This window comes from Salvia splendens, chromosome 6, assembly GCF_004379255.2.
Source record: "Salvia splendens isolate huo1 chromosome 6, SspV2, whole genome shotgun sequence".
Classification (NCBI taxonomy): Eukaryota; Viridiplantae; Streptophyta; class Magnoliopsida; order Lamiales; family Lamiaceae; genus Salvia; species Salvia splendens.
Window position 1 is genome coordinate 789,445 of NC_056037.1, and position 27,535 is coordinate 816,979.

Genomic DNA, 27,535 nt, shown 5'->3' on the forward strand with positions numbered 1-27,535 from the left:
TAAAAGTGCATATTCTTATCGAATGTGGAGAGTAGTATTTATAAATTTGAAACCAATGTCAATATTAATGGAAATAATGGGTAAAACAATTAAATTTCTCAGGGTTGACTTAAAATTTTCGAAAGTGATTTTGTCGTCTCAATCTTTTATTGTATATCTATATACTTATAAAATAAAGCATATATCGAGGTCAATGTTGCTTCCAATACATTCAAGCTGAAATATTGCTACTTACAATAATTATGCGTGATGAAAATAATAATGTAACAGATAGGGAGAGGATCCCTGCTATGGAGGAATCACAGCATGGCATGCAGCCCCCTCACATTGCAATTTTTTAATAATAACAAATAATATTAAAAAAAAGAAAAAAAATTAATAAAAAATTTGAATGTGAGCGGCAGCAGAGCCCTGCTGTGATTCCTCCACAGCAGGGGATCCTCTCCCGTAACAGATAAACTGCTAAAGTTACTATGCCTAAAGCCCTTAACAAAGATGTATGTACACATAAGAATTTGGTTTTAAAGCATCCACATCCGTACTCTTGCCCATGGGCGGACCCATGTAGAAATAGGGTAGGGCTAAAGCCCTTAATAAAAATAGGGTAGGGCTAAAGCCCTTATAAATGATCTAAAACACCAAAAATATAACTTTAGAACAAATTTAGAAATCACAGCCCCCAATCATATTTTTTTCTGCGTCCGCCCCTGCTCTTGCCAACGAGCACGGATGTGGACCCGGACCCACTTTTACTCTCTGTCCTTAGGCAAGAGGGCAACACCCACATTCGTGCTCTTCCGCAAGAATAAGCTCAAGGGTCTCACCATTCTATTATTCAACTTAAATAAAAACATTTCCACGATATTAAAATGCATTAAAATTACCCGGAATACTATTACAAATTATAAAAAAATAAAAATTACATAATTAAAATTCTAAGAATTAAAAATTACATAATTAAAATCCTAAAAATTAAAAATTACATAATTAAAATCCTAAAAAATAAAAATTACATAATTAAAGGCTAAAAATACCCCCGTGGAAGACTACTCATCCGGCTCTACCCCCAATGTTCTTTGGAGACCCCGTATCATTGCCACATGCGATCGAAGTTGCTCGGGGGTCATAGTTGACATATCGGCCAAATTGAATTGGGCCAAAACTCCCCACAACGAGTTGGTGGGGGGTTGAGGTGGCACAAAGGGTGGGGGAGCAGGAGCGGGATCGGGGGCGGATGGAGTCGCAGCGCGATGAAGGTTGGCGGTCGACTTCTTCCTTCCTTGCGGCCGGCGTTGGGAACTACTCGGGCCGGCGTCGGGGCTACCCAAGTTAGCTCCGGCGAGCTGGGTGGACACCTCATTGGAGCCGGCGTCGGATAGGGATACCGACCTCGACCGTTTGCTGGAGGAGCTAGCGGAGGATGATACGCCTCCCCTATACTTAGGATGCACACGCACCTCCTGCCAAACATTGAGGTACTTGAACGGTTTGTAGTGTTGGGATTGGTAGGTCGCCAACGCGGCACTGATGATGTCGACCTCGCTTCTGCCGCTCCCCGTCTACCGCTCTTCCTGGAGGTAATACCCTTGGAGCTTTAGGATTTCTTCGTTGGCTCTGTATATGGCATTGCGCACCATACTCTCGTTGCGCTCGATTGTTCCAGCCGGCCAGTTTAGATTGTACCGGCGACAGATGCGCCACCAAAAATGGTCCCCGGATTGGTTCGTGCCAATCTCCGGATCTTCGGAGATAGACAAAAACGCTTTGAATAATTGATCCATCTCCCCCGGAGTGTACGGGGTGCGGACACCACGAGTAGGAAGATGAGGAGTTTGAGAGCTGTCACTCCCTCCCGCTCTAGGTACAGGTGGTTCGGGTGCCCACCCGTATTGCCCATCGGGGGCATCTTGATCGTCCACCGGGTAAGGCCGATAGCCACCCGGAGCTTGCGAACTTTGGGTTTGAGGAGGGGCTTAAAATTCTGTTTCCATACTAGGAAATGGTTGCGAGCCGAACCATTCGTGGTTACAACCGCGGGAGCCAGAGGGGTCGTCGCCGGAGCCGGACATTTTTTCGTTGTAAGAGTGAAAGAAAGATTGAGAATTGTAAGAATGGAAATGAGAGAATTTAGATGAGAATTGTGTAGTGTGGTGTGAAATTTTTTATGTGGAAGTGTAGGTATTTATAGATGAAAATGTGAATTTTTAGGGGAAAAAGATTGAAAAATAAATTAAAAGTGGGGAGAAAACGGATATAATTTTTTTGAGAAGTGGGAAAATATATATTTTTATTTTTAATCCGATTTTTTAACTAAAATCCGATTAAAAAAAATTGCCAACGGTATTGTCGTTGGCCAATAAGAAGAGGACACGTCAGCTGCTCGCTGGCACGGACGTGCTCGATGCATCGATCAGCGCCGTGCTAGCGGCGAGAGTGGCGGACAGCGGGTGCCGTGCCGCTGGCACGGACGGACTGACGTCGTCCTTGAAACGGTGATGCTCTTATGCTATATCTGTAAAAGGATTATTGATTTCGGCATTTATCACTTATTGATTAAATGGGGGTCCCACTTGGTCCTGCATTATTTTGGGCTGGTCCATTTCAATGGTAGTATACTATACTCTAAAATAATTATATTTTTCAAATACTTTGGACAATTTGAGTTTGTTATAAAGTTAAATTATTTCATAATCACACGCAATCCTTTTACTATATTTTATTTGTGTTTCGGCGGTGCAATGTTTATCTTCTCTCTTTTTGATAATTTATTTTCTGGGAAATTAATTAAATAATTTGAAAGTGGTATAGGATCCGTTAAGATGTTTTGTCTGATATATTGTCTTTTATAAATAAAAATTAATTTTTTTTGCAGGTGTAACAATAAATTACATAAGGAGAGATTTCAGAACGTTATATATGATTCCAAATTTCCAATATACATGTGTATACATAGTAGTATTTCCTATAATATTTTGAAGCATAGAAACAAATAATTTTAGGATAATTAAATTATAATCGAAAATTTTAGCTTTATTATTTTTTTGTTAGTTCTAATATATAAATATTACAAATGTACTCCTACTATATATGTATTTATCTTTTTTACTTGATAACAAGTCAAAATTTTCGGCAAATAATGTGTATGCCAAAAGTTAAATTCGCATTGAAGAACTGAATACGAATAAAGTTAGATTATCTGTTGAAGAGAATACTCACCTCTAATATTTCTGATAATACACGTTGACTTCCTTTTGGTCGAAAATTTAATTACGAGCCATCCTGTGAACAACAAAAATAAGTATATACCATTAGTAATATTTCTAATAATTTATGGTATCTTAGATAATTTTCCAGATAGTACCACAAAAACAAATATGTTTTGTCATATTGTTTGCGTATTAATAAGGATTACAAAAAAAGGAATTCAAAAGTATATATTAATTAATGACATTAAGTAAAGAGTTTATTTGCAAATCCATAAGTAAAAAGCCAGAAAGAGAAAAATTAAATACTTGTAAGAATAATTGAAAGCTCAACTAAAATCAATTTGGGAAATATTTAATTCAGAAAAGCATCTCTAGGATAATTCTCGTAAAAAATAGTTGTACACTTTTTAGTGTAAAATCCTTATCGATCATATACATAACGTAACACATTTATCATAAAATTAGTATGAAAATTGTCCAAACTAAATCAAATGTCACGAATCTTCCATCTATATACATTTTTGAATTTACAAAAACTTACCATTTACCAACCCACATCAAATTTTTTTTACCAAAACCATAATACCCATATTATTTTATTTCATGATAAAAGAATACATAAAATTGAATCCATGTTCCATTTATTAGGGTAGGTTGACGCTATCAAGATTGGCCACAATTTACTTGTACTCAATAAATGACTGTGCCTAATATTATGACCTTCATCTAACAAGTTTTAATTCAACCATGGATCCCACATTAAAAATAACCTTATAATAAAAATAATTATTAAAATAGTTTGAAAACAAAGTGTGTCAAATTGAAATGGCCCACCTTAAATGTCGGCCTTCCCCCATTCGACGTGGCAATACAATTACCATAGAGAGTTCATATGCCACGTCACAACATTTACTTTTGACATTTCCATTTCTCTCCTTTTTCACAATTCCATTTCCGTTGTTTTTTCAATCAAAATAAAATTACATTTTACTAATTTAACCCCTTTTAATTTCGATTATAGCTTTAAAATTTCTTGTAAAATTTTAAATTATTAATTTATTATAATTTTGCAATTTAATAATTTTTTGAGCTAAAATGACATCATATTGTAGGCAACAAAACAATATTGTATATTACTAAATTAAATAATTTCATTAGTTTATTGAATCAAGGTTTAAATTAAGTAAGAATGAGCAAAAGACAGAAAAGAGATACGAAATTATTTAATTTTGTATATTACGACATCATTTATACACACAAAATAATACTACCATTTTAATTAGCGTGTGATAAAAAAAACATCAAACCGTATTCGTTTCAAAAACCAAAACAAATTATAATTCAATAACTAACCACAAATTACACGAAACAAAAGTACTCCGTAGAGCACCCGCAATGCATCCCGCGGGTGTCTCTTATCTCGTCCCTCCGAAACGAGACGGGCGCGAGACGCGTTGTAGCGTCCCGTCTCGTCCCTGTCTCGCCGAGACGCCCGTCTCACCGAGACGGCTGGCTGGCCAGCTCACCACTCGCCCGCGCGACGTGGCGCGCGCTGGAAATAAATCATTTTTAAAAAAATCGAATTTAATAAAACAAAATTAAAAAACGGTAATATCCTTTCAACGGTTATTTTATTTATTTATTTTTTATTCTATAAATACTCCACTTTCACAGACACAAACACACATCTATTAATTGTATTTTAAATTATGTATTTTTTATTTTCTTAGGATTTTTAATTATATATTTTTTTAATTTTTTTAGAATTTTAAGTTGTAATTTTATTTTATTTAATGAAGTGTGTTTTTTTAATTGAATTTGTTGGAAATAAAAATAAAAAAATGAAATTGAATGAATAGTTAAGGGATAAGATGGTTAAGATGCGGTTTAGAGATAAAGGGTTGCAAGTGTTGTCTCTTAGTTAAGAGATGAGATGAAAAGTACAGTGAGCCCATGAATAATTAAGAGATGCGACGGTTAAGATACAGCGTTGCGGATAGCCTAACAATATAGCTAATTAAGTAGTCCTAGTGCCCGATCTCTTCACATAAGGGTACTTTAGTCAAATCAAGAAGGCTTACCAATGATAAGAGCACTCTTTTCCTCACAGCAATAAAAGGAGATAAAAAAATACGTTTGCTCCATGATTAAAAAAGGTCAAAGGGGTTAACATGCGAGGGGCAGTTTTGGCATTCGAAGATGAAAAAGGGCAAAAACAGCCACTGAAATCCAAAACGCCCAAAAAGCAAGGATGACCTACATGGGCCGGCTTTTAACTATATTTAGCCGGACAGACAAAAACCAACTTATTATCACCACCGTCGCTATCTGGAGCCTTTGCTTCTTCAAAACACCCCCCCCTCTATACATACAATTCATTCATTTATCATGTATTTATCATGTATAAATAAAAGCGATATTTATACGTAAGTTACTCGATTGATTTATAGAGATTTATTAAGATTCTAGTGATTGTATAACTTGCTTGCTTACTTAGACGTTAGTATTAAACTTCAATCAAAATAATATCATTAGCATTGACGTGGCTTGATTACTTATTTATGTGGTACTGTCAAACGTACGTCAATCTATGTGAACATTGTAGGCAACTAAATTGAATAACTTCTCTGCTTCTCATTTCCATCCGATTTTTTTATAATATAAATTGTGATTCAACAAATGAAATTATTTAAATCAGTATGATATGATGTTGTTTTCATGCCTACAATGGACTCGTTTTGGCCATTAAGTCATGTTAGTGTTGAAATCTTGATTGGTAGGAGTATATAATATCAGAATAAATCAAATGTTCGATAATCTTGATGCACTATTTATTAGCACTAAAAATACCTGCAAGCATACATGGTAGATCTAGTATAGCTAAAGGTCAGTACCGGATATCAACTATTTAGAGATTTGTGATACGAAGATTTGGGAATAAGAATGCAACTGACTACATATACTAAACGTCATATACTATTTAGAGATACGGAGATTTGTGGATTGATATTTAAACTAGACAGAAATAAATAAACAAATAACAGAAAGCGTCTAAACATATTATACAAAACAGGCGAACGAATGTAGAATTTTAGGATCCAAAACACAATTGACTTCCTATTACGGTCTCTAGAGTTATTAAGCCGGTCACTTAACTAGATTAAACCCCCTCCAGATGAGAGAATTCAGTAAATTTGGTGTTGAAATCAAAGTCCCCTTCAAATCTCTAACATCTAAATCCCAAAAGATCATTAAGACCAATGACCTCACATGAAACCTCAACTCTCCCGAGTTCTATTGAATTAAAGTGTGAATTATTCATTTTTCAAGTCAACTATTTCGTCTCCCGAGTACTCTAATCAACTCTAATATGTATTCAAGAGGTAGCTAATCAATTGAATATGGAAAGCATAAGGATAAATCAAATAACTACAAGAGCTAACAAGGAAAAACAATTGAATATCTTCATCAAAAATTCCACAAATGATGTTCTACTCATAGACAAGTAAGAACTACAATTAAAGTACGAGACATGAAAGAAATTGATAAAACCCAAGGTTGAATCTTCAATCTCCAGTCTTCTCTTGCCTGGATCTGCAGAGCTCCGCTCCAATTGAATGTGGATGAATTATGTGTGGAATATGGGATGGAAGAAGGTGTAGAGTGAGAGAATGATTGAAGGCTCTGAGATAGAGAATAAGAATTAGGGTCAAAGGTATTTATAGGCTGGAAAAATGATTATTTTTGATAATTTTCGTGCCCTACAAGAAAAGAAATGGGAGAGATTTGTGCAATATTTATTTTCTTCCCTGAATTTCCGCCTAATTTTCGTCAGCTTTTTACTGCACTACGCGACGTTCGTAAAATGACCATAACTTTCTCCACAGAACTTCAATTTAGATGTTCAATATATCACGCGAAGCTCTTTCGAAGAAGAAGAGAATGGTATATAGTAAGCATTGTTTGGACTTCAAACTAGCTGGAAGAATGGGCTAGAACAGAGGCTGCTGCACCTTGGCCTTTTTTGCACATTTTTCTGTTTTTTTCTATCATTTATCAACAAACACGTCAAAAGTACCAAATGTATAACATATGCAATTTAAGAACCTATGCATGATTAACATTTAAAACGAACCAAATCTTGTTCTTAAAAACATGCAAAATCTGTGTTTGTCAAATCTATAACTAGATTTATTGTAGCCAACAAAACATTGTTTTATTATATTACTCCATATTAACTTTTTTTTATTGTACTTCGATATATCTCGCTTCTAGATTTTTCCATTTTTTATTTTTATAAAATAAACCATAATTCAAAAAATATAGTTATTTAATTTAATAAAATACGATATCGTTTTAGTTCATGTTCAATTGTGCAAGTAATTGAGTCGTGCCAATCTTGATTAATTATAGAATCATAGTAATAAACTAATAATTTAGTACGCCGTAGTTACCGATAAATTTAAAGTTATTATACAAAATCATAAATTGAGAATTTAGAGACAATTTACCTATATATAGATGGCTGCATGTAGAGATTTTTTTTATCTCATTACTGAGTTTGATGTGGAATTAGTGACCCTTTTGGAAAAATAATGGTTTTGCTCTTTACCACACAGTTACAGATCGGACCAGAAAAATATAAGATTCCTCATAAAAAATAATTCACCTTTTCTTATTTTAAAAAGCTAATTGTTATTTATTTATATACATCTAAAAGTATGAAATTGACAGGAAGATCCCACCGGAAATAAATTAAATATATTTCACCCCACCTTTAAAATCTCCTCATAAACCCCTCACAAAAATTTCACCCATATAAATTTTTATATTTTTTTCCAGTAATTCGCGTTTGGAAGAAAGAGACTTGTGTGGTGTTGTTGTTGCTGCATGATGCTCGGCGTCTCAGGCCTCATGGGGAGCACCGGCGACGGCACCGCTGCGGTAGCTGCGGAGAGCGGCGGAGCAAGCGGCGGAAGCAGCGAGGTCGGCGCCTCCAGCTCCATCCCCGCCGAGGAGATTGGCGGCGGCGGAAACCGCTGGCCGCGGCAGGAGACTCTGGCTTTGCTGCGGATTCGCTCGGATATGGACGCTGCTTTTCGAGATTCAAGCCTTAAAGGTCCGTTATGGGAAGAGATTTCCAGGTAATTTGTTTTTCTGATTTGTTTTGAGCTTCGATTTTATGTGGAAATGGCGGTTCTAGATCGGAATTCAGCTGAATTGTTGCGGTTTTTTGTCAATTTTTTGTTAATTTTAGCTAAAATTGAAGTTTAAAAGAGTAATCAATCCGATCGTCGTTTTCCTCAGCTAGCTAATCTGGATCGCCTCATCTAAATCAGCCTTTATTGATGAGTTTCTGTGATTAATCGATGTGTAAAAGGAAAAGGAATTGGAGAAATGAATTCGATTTGAATTTGATTGATGAATTTGGGCGAGTTGTTGTTATCAGGAAAATGGCGGAGCTTGGATTTCAACGAAGCGCGAAGAAATGCAAAGAGAAATTCGAGAACGTGTACAAGTACCACAAGAGGACAAAAGACGGCCGCGCCTCGAAATCCGACGGCAAAACGTATCGATTCTTCGATCAGTTAGAGGCGTTGGAAAACGCTCCTCCGCCGCCGTTCACACCTCCGCCTCCGCCGCGGCCAATGGCGGTGAGCTCTTTACCAATGCCGCCGTTATCGCAGATCGCGGCTACTGTTCCATCCACTTGTAGCCCGACGCCTTTGACCGTGCTGCCGCCTCCGATCCACACCTCCGACCGCCTCGTCATGAATTCCGCTCCTTTCCATCCGCCGCCGCAGCCGCGCTCGGACTCGGCGTCGACGAGCTCGACATCGTCAGACGAGGACATACAGCGGCGGAGGGGGAAGAAGCGGAAATGGAAGGATTTCTTCCAGAGACTGATGACGGATGTGGTTCACAAGCAGGAGGATTTGCAGCGGAAGTTCCTCGACACGCTGGAGCGCCGCGAGCGCGAACGCGTGGTGCGGGAGGAGGCGTGGCGGATGCAGGAGATGGCCAGGATGAACCGCGAGCACGATTTCCTGGCCCAGGAAAGGTCGATCGCCGCGGAGAAAGACGCCGCAGTGATCGCCTTTTTGCAGAAACTCACCGACCAAAACAACATCCCAATTCCAATACAAATCCCAACCCCAATCACTAATACTACTACTACTAATGTAGTTCCCACAACACCTGCAATGCAGCCACAACCGCAGCCCCCACTTCCACCGCAGCAGACTGCTGCGGTTCCAGTACCGGTACAAGTACCAGAACCTATACTTGTACCAGTACCGGAACCAGAGCGTACGGCAAAAGTGCCGGATGCGCCAAGAGCGGACAACAGCGGCGGTGGGGATGGTTCGAATTCGGCGAGCTCGTCGCGGTGGCCGAAGGCCGAGGTGGAAGCTCTGATCAACTTGCGAACGGGCCTCGACACGAAGTATCAAGAGAACGGGCCGAAGGGCCCGTTGTGGGAGGAGATATCGACCGCGATGGGGAAAATGGGGTACAACCGGAGCTCGAAAAGATGCAAAGAGAAATGGGAAAACATAAACAAATACTTCAAGAAGGTGAAGGAGAGCAGCAAGAAGAGGCCGGACGACTCGAAAACGTGCCCGTATTTCCACCAGCTCGACGCGATTTATAAAGAGCGGGCGAAGACCGACGCCGTCGTTTCTATCAACGCAGAGCCGATCATGGCCCGGCCCGAGCAGCAGTGGCCGCTGACTGAGCAGCAGAACCCTGCATTGCCCTTGCCAGACCATGAGAGCGAGAACAATGACGACGACGACGACAGCGATGAAGACGAAGGAGGTGACTACAAAATGGTGGCTAACAAGCAGCCGCCGGAATGAAGAGAGAGAAAAAATGGTGGGGGCAAAAGCTGCAAAGCTGTCAGAATACCGTTTTGAATTTGCAGTGGAAAACCTCTGAATTCACATGGAGGGCGGAGGCGCCGCCGCCGGAAGGTTATATAATTTAATTTTGTTTTTTTGATGTTTTTATTTACAATTTATTTATTATTTTGAAAAAATAATAAATTGAGGAAATAAGAGGGGGACAGTATTTAAAATTTGTATTACTTTACCTTTTTTGTTTTATTTTTTGTTCATGGAGTGTAAATGTCAAAGATTATTGATTTTGATAATGTTTGTTAGAGTATAATTTTTGTTTTCGGATTGGAAATATCTTTTTTGCTTGATCATGTTAAACTTGTGGGGATAACAGAAAAATTGACCTGACAAGACATAAACCCTAATTCTAAGCAACTTGTAACAAATCAAGTTTTTTACGTAAATTGTGTCTATTTATTTATGCTAACATTTATTACGGTGTATGTAGGGGTATTTAATTTGGATAAAGTGATGACAAATTTAATATTATTTTATATGTGAATGATCATATTCAGATTGGTCCTGCCATGTGTTGAGCTACAGGAAAAAGAAATGTATTTCATTTATATAATTAAGTACTATTATATAATTTTTTTTATAGGTATTACAGATATTTATTCAAATTTATATACAAATGAAAACTAATCATTATTTGGCTATTCATACTATTGTTGTGAGAACAAAATAATCAAGCAATTTGATTAATTCTTAGTATATTATCTTCAAATTTCTAGTAAAGAAAAAAATCTAATAAGAAACTAAGGAATTCATGGGTGTTGTTATTGTACTCAAATGAACTCAGTTTCTTGTAACTAATAGTATTATCTTTTTGTTGAAATGTGACTTCAGACACCAAATTAGTAAATATGTGAAATGATCATGAACAACAAAAATAGGAAACTACATTTGTATAGTTTTTATTGCTATATATAAATTTGTCCAAATTATAATATAAGTATCATTCAAGATAATAATTTTATGATTACAACAATCATGCATAATTTAAAGATAATTAATTCTTAAATTACATTATAATAAAATTGTTAAATCTAGTAAACAGTCACAAATATTGAAAAATGAGATACAATAAGAGGGAGTTATATTTTATGTGCTAAAGTGTATACTAGTACAAATTAAAAATGATCGTGCACATGATATTAATATTTGATGATATGTACTAGACAAATCTATTAATGAATGCACCTGTTGTCAGCAACTTGGTATATAGCAGTAATAAGGTGCAATAATACAGATAATTAATGAGATAAGTTGGGAGCAATTTACAGTTGTGAAATTATTGCTTCTAATGTAAGTGAACACAATAAATATATAAAATACATACAGTACATAACAGAATAAAACATTTGGCATGTGAGGTGTCTGAGCTCACTTTTTTTACTAGGAACCACATCCTATTTATATCTATATATACATATATATTATATGTGTGTGTATTATGATCCTTTATACTAAAATAAAGTTAAAAACTTAAAATGAAAATGTAAGAACATTTGCATTGAATAGAACGTACAAAGTTACTGCATTTTCCGTGAGAATTAACCACATTCTTCTCAAAATTTGAACCTAGATCTGCATTCATCCTAATAAAACAAATGCATATATGGTAAACCTTCGCGATAACTAAAAATGATATTTAAAGTATATTAGTAAAATTTATTTTGTTTAAGTTTGATTCTATCCTTTTTATTCAATTTTAATTTCTTTGTTTTTGTTGAACTTTACAAACCTTAATCATGCATGATTCATGATATCCAAGTAGAGTTTAACTTTTTTGATTTATATTGAAAATTTTATCTAGTATTAGCATTATTTTTTATTAAGAAATTCGGTTCATCAAGATATCACATTTTTCAATACTAAATAATATTAGGAAAATATGATTTTGTACAAAATATAAATCAAGTGTTACATGTTATTTAAAACATGATTGTTTTTATGCGAACTTAAAATAGGAGTATATATTTCAAATTAAAATGAGGAAATATCACAAGGGTTTCGGGATGTCTTGATAAAATGTACTTCCCCCTATAATTGCATAAGATTCTACATTTGGGAAAAAGCCAAAAAATCTTGGTCTATATAAAGGAGTAATTAATCGAAGATATATACGTGTATGATTTTCTTTTCTTTTCTTTAATTTTTTTCCTATTTATTGACCTGGACCCATTTCAGATTCTTTACAATACTATAGCTAGTCAAATATATTGGTGAGAAAACAGAATTTTACAAACAACGATAAATAATATTAATAAACGCAATGAAAATCTCTTGTATGCACAAATCGAAGTCTACCATATTAACAATGTTTCTGTTGGATTACAACCCTCATATGAAATAAATCACTGATAAAAGAATTTGACTGGTTTTTGGAAGTCGGCAAAAACTATTATGTGCGATACATTATTTAAATTCAAGAGAATTTATTTTTCTCTAATTTAAACTAGTTAATCTCAAATCAAAACTATTTTGTTATTTGGATTAGAATTTAATTGGAGATAATGTACAATGCATAACATTTGAAACACTTGTACCTTATTAAAAAATATTTACGTGTGAGTAAAATGAAAGGATTATTTTGTTACATAAAATAGAAAATTAATTATTCACTATAGTCTATAATGATAGATAGTGAATATACTCAAACTGGATAAGACGTGTGGGGTTTGAAGTATAGGGATTTGGGCAGGTAAATTAGGGCAGATATTTATTGGAATAGTTTCTAGGTATGGTACCAGATATTAATTAAAGTCATTCAACGTTAAAATAGTTTTGATATGTAATTAATTTCATGTATAGCAATATTCCAAATATAAATTTAACATGACAATCATGGGGATATATAAAGATTGTGGTTTAAAATAAAGTTTTGAAAATATTAATTTGTGTGTTCTGGGATCGGTGAGTATAAAATTCATATGAGAAATATAAGTAAAATGAGCCAAAATTCGTATATTTCGAAACAATTAATTCCATTTATAATGACATACAAATTAATAGTACTTCACTTATAAGTTTAACGCGGTATTGTTGATGTTGTGCACGTACAAATATTTATTCTCTTTTTATTTTATATGTTAATTATAAATAATAATATATAATAGGATTTCTTGTTTCGTGTTTGCTTTTCTTCAAAAGAAAAGCCAATTGAAGTGGATAATTTCTTCAAACAACGTAACTTTGCAAATACTACTATCAACTAGCAATGTGTTGTCACAATCTATATACGACCCTACCACTCACTCATGAACTAATTTCTTGAACAAAGAATATAGGAATATATATATATATATATATATATATATATATATATATATATAGTCTCATTATTCACAAATCCACTCTTAAAGACCGAACCACCGAACCATACCAAATTAGGGTTTTTAGATCTAGTTTTTTATGGATGAGAGACACAAATTTATCAATTATTTTCGCCTTCATCACGAGCCTATTTTAATTCATCCGAAGGTAAATAAGTCATACTAACATGTTACGAAGATTTAACTTCATTCCAGTAAGTTTTTACTTCATTCCAGTAGGTTTTTACTTCATCCAGTAGGATTATTACTTCATTCCAGTACGTAAATGCGGTTTCGCCGTCGCGTGCCGTTCTTTCTCTCTACAATATTATCTATCACCACCGCCACAACGTTGATATGGTGTAATAAACATATGGAATGATGTAATAAATTATTATAATGAAGTATGTGTAGAAGCATTTGAAGTCCTACTGGAATGAAGTAAAAACCTTATCCAATGAAGTAATAACGTTTCTGAATGAAATAATAAACGCACTTGAATAAATTGTATTTTTTAATGTAAATAAAGTAAAAACTCAGTTTAATGAATTCAAATGAAACATATGTTGAATCATTTCAAAATCTACTGGAAGAAAGTAAAAACATGTTGTAGTTTCAAGGTATTACGTACGGAATGAAGTAATAAACCTATACAATGAAGTAAAATGGGCTTGTAATGAACACCGAAAAATTTACACAGCAGCACATCTCATCAAAAAAACTAGATCTAATGGCCCAGATTTGGTCTCTAGTTCGGTCTTTAAAATTGGTTCGACATTGATCACAACTCTATATATGTGTGTGTGTGTGTGTCTGTGTGTGTGTTCAAATTAAAATCTATTTTTGTAACGGGATTTATTTTTAAATCAATTAGAAAACATCTAAAATAGATGCATTTCTCTTATTAGATGAATGCAAACCCGAGTTCAAATCTTAAAGGAGATGTAAAATGTATTTTGATATATTTCGTTTTTATTGCGAATACAATTACTTTATATGTTTATACGTTAAAACAAATGTTCTCATGTTTCTCGTCTTAAGAGTGGTTTGCAGTGTAACCGATCACATGTACATAATAGGGAGGTGTTCAAATTAGAAGTCATAGTAGTACAATGTAAGGACATATCCATTTAAAAATTTTAACCATTCAATCACAAATCTCTTTAATTAGTAGATAGTTACATATCTTTGTTGTATGAATGCAACAATAGAATTTGAATTTATGTATCTTTTATACAAATATATCACAATGTTTTAGTATTTTAAATTTTTATGATAAAAATGAATTAAGATCATTAAACATGATGGGTATGCATATGTCTAGGATAAAATAGTTTTATTATATATCTCCATTATGATATGCATAAGAAAGATAGTAGTAACAATTATTTGACCTTATGAATGCCTCATTGTGCTTTCCCATGCTTATTGTTTGATGATGTCCTCCCATTTATCTTTGGACCCACAATATTGGGTGGTCAAGAGGTGTTGGAGAAGTAGAGATTATTTTTTTTTAAATGAAGTAATTTCCAAAATGATACTCCCCGTCCGTGAAAATTTGTCATATTTCATTTTTCTGCACTCGTTTTAGAAAAATGATAATAAATAGCTAAAGTGGAAATAAGATAAAGTAAGAGAGATAATAATGTACATATGAGTCTTCTCTACATTATTTTCTCTCTTAATTTAGAAAAAGGCAATTTGCATAATTGCACGTAAATATATGAACTATCGACAATTTTTACTTTCTCCGGATCCCTTTGTAATCTAGCTAAATATATAGACAATTAATCAAAAATCAATTAAATGTTATGATTTTTCTGGCAATCCATCCAAAAATAAGTACTATAACTGAAGCTATGAATAAGTTTTTCATGGACACTTGTTAAAAATAATAGTTTAATCCAAAATAAATAAATAAATAGGTTGAAATTGCGTCATTTTCATGAATTATGATGATTGTGGATTGATGGGGTCCGAAATAGTGATGGCATTAAAATGGGCTGCAAATATAACTAAATTCATCTGCCTTTCCTCTTTTTTGCTTCTTCTTTATTATCTGACATTTTCATATGAAAAGTGGAGTGCTAACTGTATACATCCATATTGGAAGTATTTAATTATATATTCACACAATATATATACCTCCAACAAACTCACCTTTAAGTCCATCGGCCCATTAGTCGATTGGGCTAATGGGCTTGGATTTCAAATAATTCTACAATACTTTACAATTTATAATTTGTATACTAAGTTAGTGCATATAAATAAATGATGTTTTTCAGTTAAGTTTTAACGTTTTTTGTGTATATGAAGATTCATTTTGATTAACACATCATTTTTTATTTACCAAATGGCCTGCTAAAATCTAGAAATTTGATGCATTATCATTCGAGGTTTGAAATTCGTGGAAGTTCATTAATTTGGCCAAAGTTCGTGATTTTCGTGGCTAATATTTAACCCATGCAATCAGTATATACCTGATAAAATCATACTAGCATTCAAAGTCAAGGTGTTACTGATAGCCAGATTTATATTTATACATAGATAAAAATGACAAACATCACCAATATCAATAGACTTAGTATTCTTCATCCAAAACTTATAACTACACATTAGTTTCATTCATTGTAGCTTTATCCGCTTCACTCTGTACTTGTTTTTTCTTACCCCACAACACGCAGTACAAACCCACTATAAGCAACATGCCCCCGCATATACTGCACAAAAGAACACTTTCGTTAGAAACAGACAATTTTCGACATGGCACATCACAATATACTACAGATAAAAGGACATGACATGGTCGGGTATCATATACTAGTTCACATTAAATGGAAAATATCTTTTTAATTTTGTGTAAATTTTGTATCAGATTGTTTGACATGCCAAAATCAGCTAAGATCAGAGGAATTATGAATTAGATCCAAGCAAAGACGAAATTATATGAGTATCATCTCGTTTTAGCTTGTTAAATTCATTTGTGTCATTGTCCCTAAAATTACAAATTCTAGCCGAAATTTGATATTTTCTATAAAATTATAATTTGGCGGTCAACATCATTTAAATCTGTAGCGAATTTTCCACTAGTTGGATTTCTTCTAAATTGAGTTCAACGAGGCACGTGATATTACGTAGGTAGACAAACCTAATTAAAATAACAAACGACGTCGTATTTAATGGATACAAACATTGCTTTGTACATTACTTGAATTTAAAACTTTCTCCCAAATTTAATTGGAATTTCAAATCGTGAAAAAGTCACTATAGTGCATCATAAGATTCATAACACAATTATTTATCACTAGTTTTGACATTTTGTCTTTATGATAAAATAGTGTACAACAAGATAACACTATACATGATTGAGAATAGCACACAAAATTGTAAACCACTTTCTTTTTTCACTTTTAACTACGGTTTCTTTACCACTTCTTTTATCCCACACAAACTTGTTGACAAGACTGGCCTTTTGATCATACAACTTAGTTTTATAGTGGTAGCACGATTAAATGATAATTATCTAAATGGTTAGACATTTTTCGTAAAGGTCAAATTGACAATTTTTTACTAAGTGATAAATCACGAAATTGAAATTGAAATTGAAATACGAAATTATATAATTACTATAATTACTGACCTTCCGATATGGTCATATGGAGCATCTCATTCCATAAAAAAGCAGAGAAGATGGCAGTAAAAATAAGTTGCAAAGGAGTGAATGCAGCGGTGAAAAGAAGGCCTTTACTCTCCACAGCCCAAAGAAACAGCCAGTAACTTAATCCAGTTACTATTACACCCTGTATCAAATTCAAACACAAACGTCTATTAATTTCTCCCTCCGTCCGTCAATAGACACATTACTTTTTGGCGACTTAGGAAATGTTGGTTCCACTTTTATATATTACTCCTTCAATCCTAAGTTAATCGGCATTTCTTTCCGACACGAAATTTTAGAAAGTAGTGCTCCCTCCGCCCCCAAAGAATATGCATTTTGGGTTCGACAAGGGTTTTAATGCAAAATTAGGAAAGTAAAATAGAGATAGGAAGAAAAGTAATTAAAGTATTGTTAGTGGAGAATAAGTCTCACCTCATTAGAGTGAACATAGTTTCTAAAATTGGAAAGTGTGTATTCTTGTGGGACGTACTAAAAAGGAAAGCGTGCATATTTTTATGGGATGGAGAGAGTAGTATTGCATAGATAACAAAATAGATAATTGAAGAAATAATAAAATAAGAACAATTAAAATGGTTGATTTTTTCTAGAAAAGAAAATAGTTTGTTTAGTCGGGGATATTTTAAAAGTGAATACTCATCAATTAACTTACGACAAATCAAGTAGTTTTATGGAGTATTAAATGTTGTGACTGCCTACTACTCCTATAATAGAGTGAATAAAATAAGGAATGTCGGATGGACAAAAATGGCAAAACGGTTGACAAAGGGATATGAAGACGTACACAATATGTGACAGATAAAAGATTGAAATCCCACGTCAATTTCCACGAAGAAATGTCCCTTTGCACAGCCATGCCCCAAACTGTTGATTGTATGCAGCTAAATAAACATTGCAGCATTGTTAATCGGAACTTTGCTGGATACATCTTCACTAGAGGGGTCTACAATCAAATACCAATATAATGTGTTTTATTACATAATAATTAATGATGTAGGAAAAACTATATTTTTATTAAGAGTATACATAGAGTCTAAAAGAAAAGTGAATCAATTCAAAAGTTCAAAAATAATCTATGTTTTTATTCTCATTTACTGTATATTCAAGCAACGGTTCATTTTTACAATTTTAGCACTTCTTTTATACACCAATAATTGTCTTAAGTTTTGAAGAAATAAGAAGAATCTGAATGAAAAAAATTAGTCAAAATAAAGGTATTATTTTTATAATAAAATGGGTACCGAATGAGTTAAGGTCATGTGGTCTACTTAATATACTACTCCACATATAAAAAAAAGAAAAAAAAATCGGTAAATTTATGAAGTTGGTAAAATCTGGTCATTCTCGTAATTTTGAAAAATTATAAAATTTAGATTTATACTCAATTATCTCATAATGAATTTCTTTTGTGAAATATTTTTTCATATGGCATTCAAAAAATCATATGTGAGTGATCGTTGTTGATGAATTATATAATTTGGTCTATTCATAAAGAAGAAGACATTGTTTGGTTGAAAAAACCAAAATATTTTTATCATTATATAATTTAGAACAAACTCAAACTTTATAAATTTTTGTTAGCAATTTTCCCTATATAATAAAATTAAAATGGGATAGCAAAATAAGACATGCATGTATTATTGGCAACGGATTTACTAAAATATCAATTTTTATCTTATTGTATAAATAAAACATTACCTGCATGACAAGCCATGAAGCCCAAATAACATTGGACAAGAGCATAAGTAGACAACCTTGTATCCATTTCTCTTTGCTGCTAATATAGTTTCCATGATAGCTCATAGCTTTTCCTTCAGACAGATTCACAATACTAAATTGTGGCCATTTCACAAAGGCAAACACCATTGCCCCTGAAAAACTCACCACAGTCCCCACAATCTTCAAAATCCCTGACAATTCCTTAATTGAAAACCTCTCAATCCTAATCAATAACACGGGAGCGGGAGAGTCACGTGTCAGACAATCTCGAGATCCCGATCAAAATGACTATATACACAGTCCGACACATAATAATACTATTTGGTTGATGTACCTGAGGCCAACTGCGAGGACAAAGGTGAATACAGGAACACTGTTGTTGCTACCCGAACCGAAGGTTGCAGCGCGTATACGTAGAGGTTCAGGCTCAAAGTAATCCTATAAAACGGTCAAACATTGTCAAATGGCTATTGGCAAAACATGTAAAGATCAAAAGCAAACACGAACATCGTATATAACTTACCCAAATAAGGAAACTAAAAATATTTTCCATAGTAGACTGTATGACACATCACCAGTTTTCCTAAGAAAAAAATAGCAAAAAAAAAATCAGATTAAATTAAGAACATATAACATGAAGAGAAAAAGAGAATGAACCTTTCAAGAAATATAGCAAAAGGGAGCAAAGCAAGAGTAGCAAATGCTTGACGATATGCCACAAAGACGAATGGATTCATTCCTTTAGCCATTGCTGTTTTTGAAAAGAGGGCCATTCCTGCATATGCTAACTGCACTAATAATATCATGGCCAAATATGGTTTTTTTTCTCCTAACATTTTCACTATATCAAATGATTTTGCCATCACTCAATGTATGTGAAAAGAAAAAAAACTAGTGAGTTCAGTTCATGTGGAGATATGAAATGACAAGCTCTTCATAGTATATATAGATTCAGACATTCAGCCATTATCACGAATTTCAAGAAATGTGAAAGAATATCGGTCAAGAAAAATAAGTGAAATGTAGTAATTCTTTGTATATTAGTTTTATGATAGAAATGCGAGTCAAATATGACAGTCTTAATATTACACTGGAGGATATCTAAAAAAGACACAACGAGATTACTTAATTCCGTTTTGTCCTTCGCCTCTTAAAATTTAATTTGTTGATATTTTTCCTTGCATTTTTAATTATAATGGAAATAGTAATATAGTAAGTATAAATAGCAAATATGTAGGTACCAATATATCACTAGAGTGGGGGTCCGATATTAGATTCCCATCTTTTGCAATTCAATGTGTACCACTTCGTTTTCCACTTTTATTTTTTCAAATCCAGTTCCATTAAATTTATAGTAATTATTCATTTTGATATTATAGTGTTCTAATGAATATAATTATATCTTATTTGTCAATTGTAAATAGTACTCCCTCAGTCCCAATAAAGCGCAACACGAGATTTTATGCAATTTTATTTTGTGTGTTAAGTGAAGAGAATAGAGTAAGAAAGATGGACTAATTAAAGTAGAGATAAAATATTTCATTTTTTTACAAATGAATCATCTTGACTGGGACATACTTAAAAAAAGAAAGTGGATCATCTTAATAGGTTGGATAGAGTATTACTTTTCATACTAATTTATAATAAATTAAATATCATTAAATTAATATTGAAAAATGGATTTAAGGCCATCCACAATAGGAATAGCCCAGCAATAGCCCAACCATAGCCTAGCCATTGCCACATCATCAGCACTAAAAATCCTCCTGCCACATCATAAATAGGCCAGCCATAGCCTAGCCACATCATAAATAGCCCAGCCACATCACTAATAACAATTATATAAAATGACATAATTAACAATCACACAATATACGGAATTTAATTTACGAGACATATACGGGAAAAGTTTAATAATACTATTAAAATTTAAAAAAGTACAATAATTTAAAAAAAGTACATTAATTTTAAAAAAAAATACATTAATAAAAAAGAGTGACAATTCACTCCTCGTCTCCGTCGTCGTCGCCTCCGTCGCTGTCGCCTCCGTCGCCACCATCGCCGCCGCCACCATCGCCGTCGCCTCCGCCGCCTACGCCGCTGCCGCCGCCACCGGTCTCCCTCCGTATAGCCTCCAACTCGTCCTGCAGGCTCATGAGCAAGGTTTGAAGCACGCTCTTCTCCACGGGATCCGTCGCCACCCGCCATTCGGCCATCGTCTTGATCAACTGAGCGCGCGTTTGGGCGCGAGCGAAGAATTTGAGCTCCTGGGTGGATTGGCCAAGGGGGGATGCCGACTGGACCTCCTGGGAAGCCCCGGCGTTCCCTCTCGCCGCCTGCTGAGCGCGCTTGTTCCCAATCGGACGAGGTCGGCCACCGACCGAACGCGACGTGGGGAACTCCTGCGTCGTCTCGGGGAGGTCGTGGGAACCTCCCATGCTGCCGCTATAATCGCCGGTGTAGTTCAGTCGTTGCTTCTTCGGCCAGCCAGAGTCGACACCTACTCGGAACTTCTCGGACTCGCTCAGTACAAGATAGCAGTTCCAGTAGGTGAAGTCCTTGTATAAACCCTTCAGTGGGAAGGCTTTCTCCGCTATTCTCCTGCAGTCATCCTCCGTTTGGCCACTGCTCATCATGCGGAGTGCGTTGGTGTACAAACCCAAAAATCGGAAGACCGCCGCCCTGATTCGGTTCCAGCCCTTCCGGCAATCCTCCCCGTTGCGGGGCCTCCCCTCCGGGCAAAATCTCTGGTAGGCTGCTGCTATCTTGCCCCACATGTTGACGATCCTTTGCTCGTTCGAAACGAGAGGATCGTCGCAAACACTCACCCACGCCTTGCTGAGCGCGACGTTCTCGTCGTCCGTCCACCTCCTCCGTACCTCCTCCTCACCCGGCTGCAACGACTCGCCGACCTTCTTCTTGCCCTTCTTCTTTGGGGCGCCACGCACCGGCACTGCCCCCCCTTGAACTAGAGTCTTCGGAGCTCCGAGAGTATCAAACCCCAACTCATCTAAGGAGAAACTATCAAACCCCAAGGGTGTTTGGGTCGATGTGTGCGAAGACCCCGTCGAAAAATCAAAACTGGGGCGATAGACATCCCCCGCCGTCGCCGGGGACCCCCCAGGAGTCCCCTGTGTAGCCGGTACGACCCCCGGAGTCCACTGTGTCGCCGGTACGACCCCCGGAGTCCACTGTGTCGCCGGTGCTCCCCCGGGCATCATCTGCATCCCGGGTACCCACCCCGGTATCAGCGGAAACCCCCCCGGCGGACTCCCCCCCATTGGGGCCCCGGGCATAATCTGCTGCCACGGGTACATGTTGTAGTACCCGGGCACCTGACCCCATCCACTTCCCACAGGGATCGTCGGAGTTTGTGACCCGCTACTCCCGGAACTAGGCTCGTTGTTGAGATCCATTTCCCGTTGTTGATCTTGAACAGAAATTAAGATAGAGAGAGTACTCGTTAAAACAAGTGGTGCGAATGAAAATGACGAGCAAAGCGCGTATATATAGTGTTTCGGAAAAAAAAATTAATTTTCGCGCTAGGCGGTGCGCTGGGCGATCCGGGCGCTGCAATAGCGCCGAACGGACCGCCCAGCCATCGAGGACATTGTAACCAGTCGCCGAACGTGTTGATATCGAACCCGCCGGAGCCGCCACCGCCAGAGTTTCTATCGCCAGACATTTTGTGATGAGAGGTTAGATGAAAATTGGAGAGGAAATGGAGATGATTTGGGAAGAATAGATGTGTATTTGTGTGTGAAATGAGGATGAATTATGAGTATTTATAGAGTAAAAAAATTAAAAAAACGGTAATATAACGGTAATATTACCGTTTTTCATTTTTTTATTTAATTCGATTTTTTTTTAAAAATGAATTATTGCGTCAGCGTGACGATGCCCACTTGCGGGCCGCGAGTGGGCGTCACGCATGGCACCGGAGCGCGCCACGTCGTCTCGGCGCGTGGCGAGACGTCTCGCCAACCGTCACGGCGTGACGTAACGCGGAACGGGCTGGGGACGAGACGGGGCGCTGTAACGCGTCACGCCGCCTTCCCGTCCCTTCGTGACGGAATACGGGCCACTCGCGTGACGCGTTGTGGCCTTATACTAATTGTGTATTAAATTTCGTGTTGTACATATTTTTATTTGTACTGAGGGAGTAATATTTTAAAAAGTACTCCATTAATAAAGTTTTTCTATTTCCTTTTTCTAGAGTGTTTACGGTTTATCTCTAACTATTTAGATTTCTTTCAGTCCAAAATGTACTCTGATGTGAAAAATATTTCACCAAACTGATAGAAATAATTGAAATCTCGCGCAGATTTTCTGGATTAAATTCGCTCTGTCCAAATTTCTAATCCGTTGATGACATGACGAAGCTTGAATTTTCCGTATTGTTCGTCTCTTTTCACATAATTCTCGCTGTTTTTTTTGCGATAGTGAGTCACTATTCAATTTTCTACTTCAATTCAAAGCTGCTGTCACGATTAGTAATTTCGTTCAAGTTTTCGGTTTCCCCCTTTTGAGTTTGATGGCATTCCCAGCTGCATGTCAATTTCTTGCCATTTTCTGTCGCCCTTCATTTTTTAGGGATTCTGTGGATTGTGAATGTGTGTGTTTTTTTATTAAATTAAACACGTTATTGGTTTTGTTTTGGGAAAAATCATTTCTGCTGTGGAGAATTTCGATTGCAGTTTACAAATAGGGAGGGGTTTGCTTAGATTTTACTGGATAATAATGTAGCTAATGTGAATATCTATTGGTTGAAATGATTAAGCTTTCAATTTTGTTTTACCCTTTCTTCAGATTTAAAGGAATATCTTGGCATTGTGAGGATGTGGACGTAGTTGATGTAGATCATCCTCGATATCCTTCGTGTGGAAACATGACTCTACGGCCTTCTACCCCGGTATGGATGTGCTGATCGTCTCCATTGTCGTGTCTCTGCTATGAATATATAGCTGGTTGTCGAATGTCGATGCAATCTTACTTGGAAAGCTTAAGTTAGTTTATGTTCATTACTTTGTTCAATGGTTGTGACTTGATCGTTTGTTTGCATTATTTTCGTTGCAAGTTTGAATTCCACTGTTCATTGTTTAAATGAAGTCTGGCTGTGATTTCAATGGAAATGAGTTTTAAAAAAGTACTCCATTTTGGAACTTTTTAAAGACAAATAGCAGATGAAACATTGATGCTGCAGTGAAAGTCTAGACTCGAAAGACAACAGGTCGAATGAAAATCACTAGACAGAATACCTCACGAACAGATGAAAAGAGAACTTTTTTGTGGTTTTGATATATTCTATCGACATGAATGATACTTGATCTCCTATACAAAACTTCTCAGATAAGATTTGAGTTAGTCTGCTTGTTTATTTTTATATGCTAGAGGATCCTAACTGGATATGTGAACCCCGGTTACATAGAAAATATCAATTGTTAATCAACTGAATGACTGATTGTGATTTCTAGAATTATCAGCCAGCTTAGTTTTCCAATTTTTAACTGCAATTTAGGATGTCGATGGAAAACTTAACTATATATATGAACCAGCTTTTGTTATAATGAACTTGTGCATAAATTCCTCGTGCAGGAGATAGTATGTTTGCAGTGTGGTGACGTAGGATTCCGTAATTCATTTGTGTACTGTGTCAAATGCCTCAAATATGCTGTGCATCGGTAAGTTGCATAATGAAGTTTTTCCTTTCTCCCGCTATTTCCTCATTGAAAGTTTTAACCTCTCCATGAACCAAAGAAAATGAAAATGCAGAAATATGAGCTTAGGTTGCATTCATCATCTATAATTATTATACATCTTCAAGCTGTTGGCAGCTGAACGTGACATGTTACTGCTTTCTGTTTTTTTAAGGTTAGATATATGTTTATGTGCCTACGTTCAATGTATCGTTTTACTGTGGCCTGTGGCCCTTTTCGGAGGAGCAGCTTCTTAAGAGGAGAATTTATAATTTATTTATTACTTCATTCAAACTTTTCTTCGTTTCCAGCTATTGCCTTAACGTAGTACCCAAGTCATTCGATGAATTTGTTCGATGGTTGTGTGATGATTGTGAAGCTGAGGTGAAAAACCAACAGCCTCGCCTAAAAAATTACGACACTCGTAACAAAACAAGAAACTGCTCAACTTCAGAGCATATTCCAAGCGACTCTGGAACGGGAACGAAGGAAAAATGTGTAGTGGTGATCACGATAGAAGAGCCCGCGTCTCGATCTAATGATCTGTGTGCAAAGATGGACTTGGTTGAACTGTCTGCAACTGACAGTGACTGTCACGTTGCGGGCTTGAGAATGATAGACGATGCTATCGTTCTTTCAGCAGGTGAAAGCAAAAGACGTGAGCAGAGATCTTCCCATTCGTACAAGGAGGAAAATATCGAGGATAATCTGGTTTTGAGTACGTTATCGGCTGATGATACATCTCGGAAAGATTGTGCCGTGGAAAAGAGAAGTACGAGTCCAGTATCCGACCTGAGAAAAGGCCGGGATACACTTTGTAGTAACACCTCGGATAGGCCTCATAACAAATGCACTAATGTTGGCTTCAGCGAGCGTGCTAAATTGGCTAGTGAATCTACATTATCGGAAGATATGAAGGGCGTTACGGCCTCTCTGAAGAGATATTACGGCCTGCATCGCAGGTCAGATGTCAAGACTACTCCTGCATTATCTCGTTTCTCGTCAGACAGTGTTTCTTTGGGAAGTTCAAAGAATATGAAACCTGACACGCCTTCTGCAGCTAATCTCAACAGCCACGAGCGTGAACCTCTGTCTGCTCAACGTGTCAAGAAACACAAAGGGTTCGACTCAGGAATTCCGTCTGCTTGCATGACTGCTGAGAGAAGGAGCATCAATCCAACTTGTGATGGGTTTCCGAAGGATTCAAATGATTGCCAAATCCGAGCCGAACCAGTCATGGAACCAATTTGGAGGTGAGAAAAATAATAAACATGGTAAAGTTGTTACATCGAAGTTATTTTCTGCATTTATTAGAATTAACTTCTACTTAATAACAGGGGAAGTTTCAGTATATCCAACAATGGAGATGAAATACTCGAGGATATCATGGCTCACATGTCTATATCGGCATGCCAGAAAGTATACAACGAGGCACGCCAGTTTATACCACTGCTCCACCTAGAAATGCTGCCAAGATCTCATGTCTGGCCACCACGTTTCGAGAGCTCAGAATCGAGTGCTGGAAACATCGCACTCTATTTCTTTCCATCTGAAAGGTTTGACATCATTCTTCGTTGCTGTTAAACATGTTGTTGCACTACCTTCACGTTACATTAACGGGAATTACACTGTTTTTTTGGTATAGAAGCGAGCGATTATATGATAACCTTGTTGATGAAATGGTGGAAGAGGATCTTGCTCTGAAAGCCATTGTTAAGAATGCTGAGCTTTTGGTGTTTCCTTCGACGAAACTGCCATTATCACACTGGAGTACGTAAACACTCCCTCCGTCCACTCCCAGTCACAGTTACTCTTTTTTTAAAATAGAAATATCAATCTCTCTACTTTATTCTTTCTCCACTTAACAATACTGCATAAAGCCATGTGACGAAAAAACAAAGTTCTCTTTGACATGGTTGCTTTTTTTGTGTGCAGGATTTCAGGGCAAATATTATATGTGGGGGGTCTTTAGGGAAAAGCAGGCTCGGGAAGCATCACGCTGTCCGTCTAGTTACAACCCGGTGATGCGTAGAGATCGCATGGACGAAAATGGCGTTGTTGAAACAAATTTTGGAGGGGAGAGCCCCAGTACTCCATTAAGCAAATGCAGTGGTTATAGTTTTCGTACTTGTTGAATTGAGCTCTACTGTAAAAATTCTTAAGAAATGTGTAAAATCTATATGAAATTCTAGGTGAAATATATTTTGGTTCTTAAGAAATGTGTAAAATATACGGTTGTGATAAATACAATAATTTACAAAATTTAATTGTTGAAACTTTGTTATTATTAATAATTAAGTAAAAATTACATAATCAAAACTAAAAACAATACAAACAAATAAGTGACGATTTTGAAATAAAATTACGGCTACCACAATCTTTAACAATTACTAGTAATATACACGTAAATAAGCTAGATTCCAAGCAATCGCCATATCATCAATTTTGACATAAGTAATTAAAACAGAACTCTGTTAATAAAAAAACAATTGACTAAAAGACTAAAACTCACTGGACTTAATTTTTTTAATACATGAGGCCTAACATATTTATCATTGACTAATAATTAGATATCATAAAAATAATTAATAACGTCAAAATTACTAGAAGAAGAAGAAGCTAAATTCATCATCAAATTATTCACATTTCTGTTTCCATGCAAATTATCGAAATCAGTTCCATTCCACAATAAATTTTGTGGCATCCCAAAGCCGCCGCCGCAGCCGGAAAACTCAACCGGGAACACTCCGCCGCCGTTTCCTCCAAAATCCGGCTGCGGCGGAGCGTCGATCAGCGCCGGCCCCGACGAGGAGGGGTTCAAGCCGGTTAAGCGCTGCACGACCGCCTTGAACTCTCCGGGCTCCACGTTGATTTTCTTGGGAGAGACGGCGTAGATTATTACCGGTGGAGGGTGGCGGCGGTGAGATTTTGCCTCTGCTGGCGGCGGCGCAGCCTTTTGCTTTGTTATGTTATGGGATTGTTTGCTTATGCTAAGCGACGAGGGGCGGGCCCCACGGAGACT

General features: G+C 36.3%; 2 protein-coding genes and 1 pseudogene across 8 annotated transcripts; 2 read left to right on the plus strand and 1 right to left on the minus strand.

Annotated features, from left to right (window-relative positions):
• Positions 1–7,964: 7,964 nt before the first annotated feature.
• Positions 7,965–10,359, plus strand: LOC121806241 (trihelix transcription factor DF1-like). Its single transcript, XM_042206218.1, has 2 exons — positions 7,965–8,350; positions 8,656–10,359. The coding sequence occupies exons 1-2, from the start codon at positions 8,097–8,099 to the stop codon at positions 10,064–10,066; spliced, it is 1,665 nt and encodes a 554-aa protein (XP_042062152.1). The 5' UTR covers positions 7,965–8,096; the 3' UTR covers positions 10,067–10,359.
• A 5,658-nt stretch (positions 10,360–16,017) lies between these two features.
• On the minus strand, positions 16,018–19,710 carry LOC121807526 (annotated as a pseudogene).
• Positions 19,711–23,045: 3,335 nt separating this feature from the next.
• Positions 23,046–26,789, plus strand: LOC121809844. Of its 7 annotated transcripts, none has more exons than XM_042210659.1 (7): positions 23,046–23,216; positions 23,627–23,729; positions 24,413–24,498; positions 24,825–25,766; positions 25,851–26,069; positions 26,159–26,283; positions 26,449–26,789. In XM_042210659.1, the coding sequence occupies exons 1-7, from the start codon at positions 23,191–23,193 to the stop codon at positions 26,646–26,648; spliced, it is 1,701 nt and encodes a 566-aa protein (XP_042066593.1). In that variant the 5' UTR covers positions 23,046–23,190; the 3' UTR covers positions 26,649–26,789. The 7 variants fall into 7 exon arrangements, with proteins under 7 accessions (XP_042066593.1, XP_042066599.1, XP_042066594.1 ...); XM_042210665.1 differs by adding an exon at positions 24,590–24,688 and having other exon boundaries at positions 23,053–23,259; positions 23,627–24,498; XM_042210660.1 differs by having other exon boundaries at positions 23,053–23,259.
• The last annotated feature ends 746 nt before the right edge of the window (positions 26,790–27,535 follow it).

Coding starts and splice junctions, on each gene's coding strand:
- LOC121806241 (XM_042206218.1), top strand. CDS start 8,097: ATGATGCTCGGCGTCTCAGGCCTCATGGGGAGCACCGGCGACGGCACC. Junction 8,351..8,655: donor TTATGGGAAGAGATTTCCAG/GTAATTTGTTTT, acceptor TGTTGTTATCAG/GAAAATGGCGGAGCTTGGAT.
- LOC121809844 (XM_042210659.1), top strand. CDS start 23,191: ATGACGAAGCTTGAATTTTCCGTATT. Junction 25,767..25,850: donor GTCATGGAACCAATTTGGAG/GTGAGAAAAATA, acceptor ACTTAATAACAG/GGGAAGTTTCAGTATATCCA. Junction 26,070..26,158: donor TATTTCTTTCCATCTGAAAG/GTTTGACATCAT, acceptor TTTTTGGTATAG/AAGCGAGCGATTATATGATA.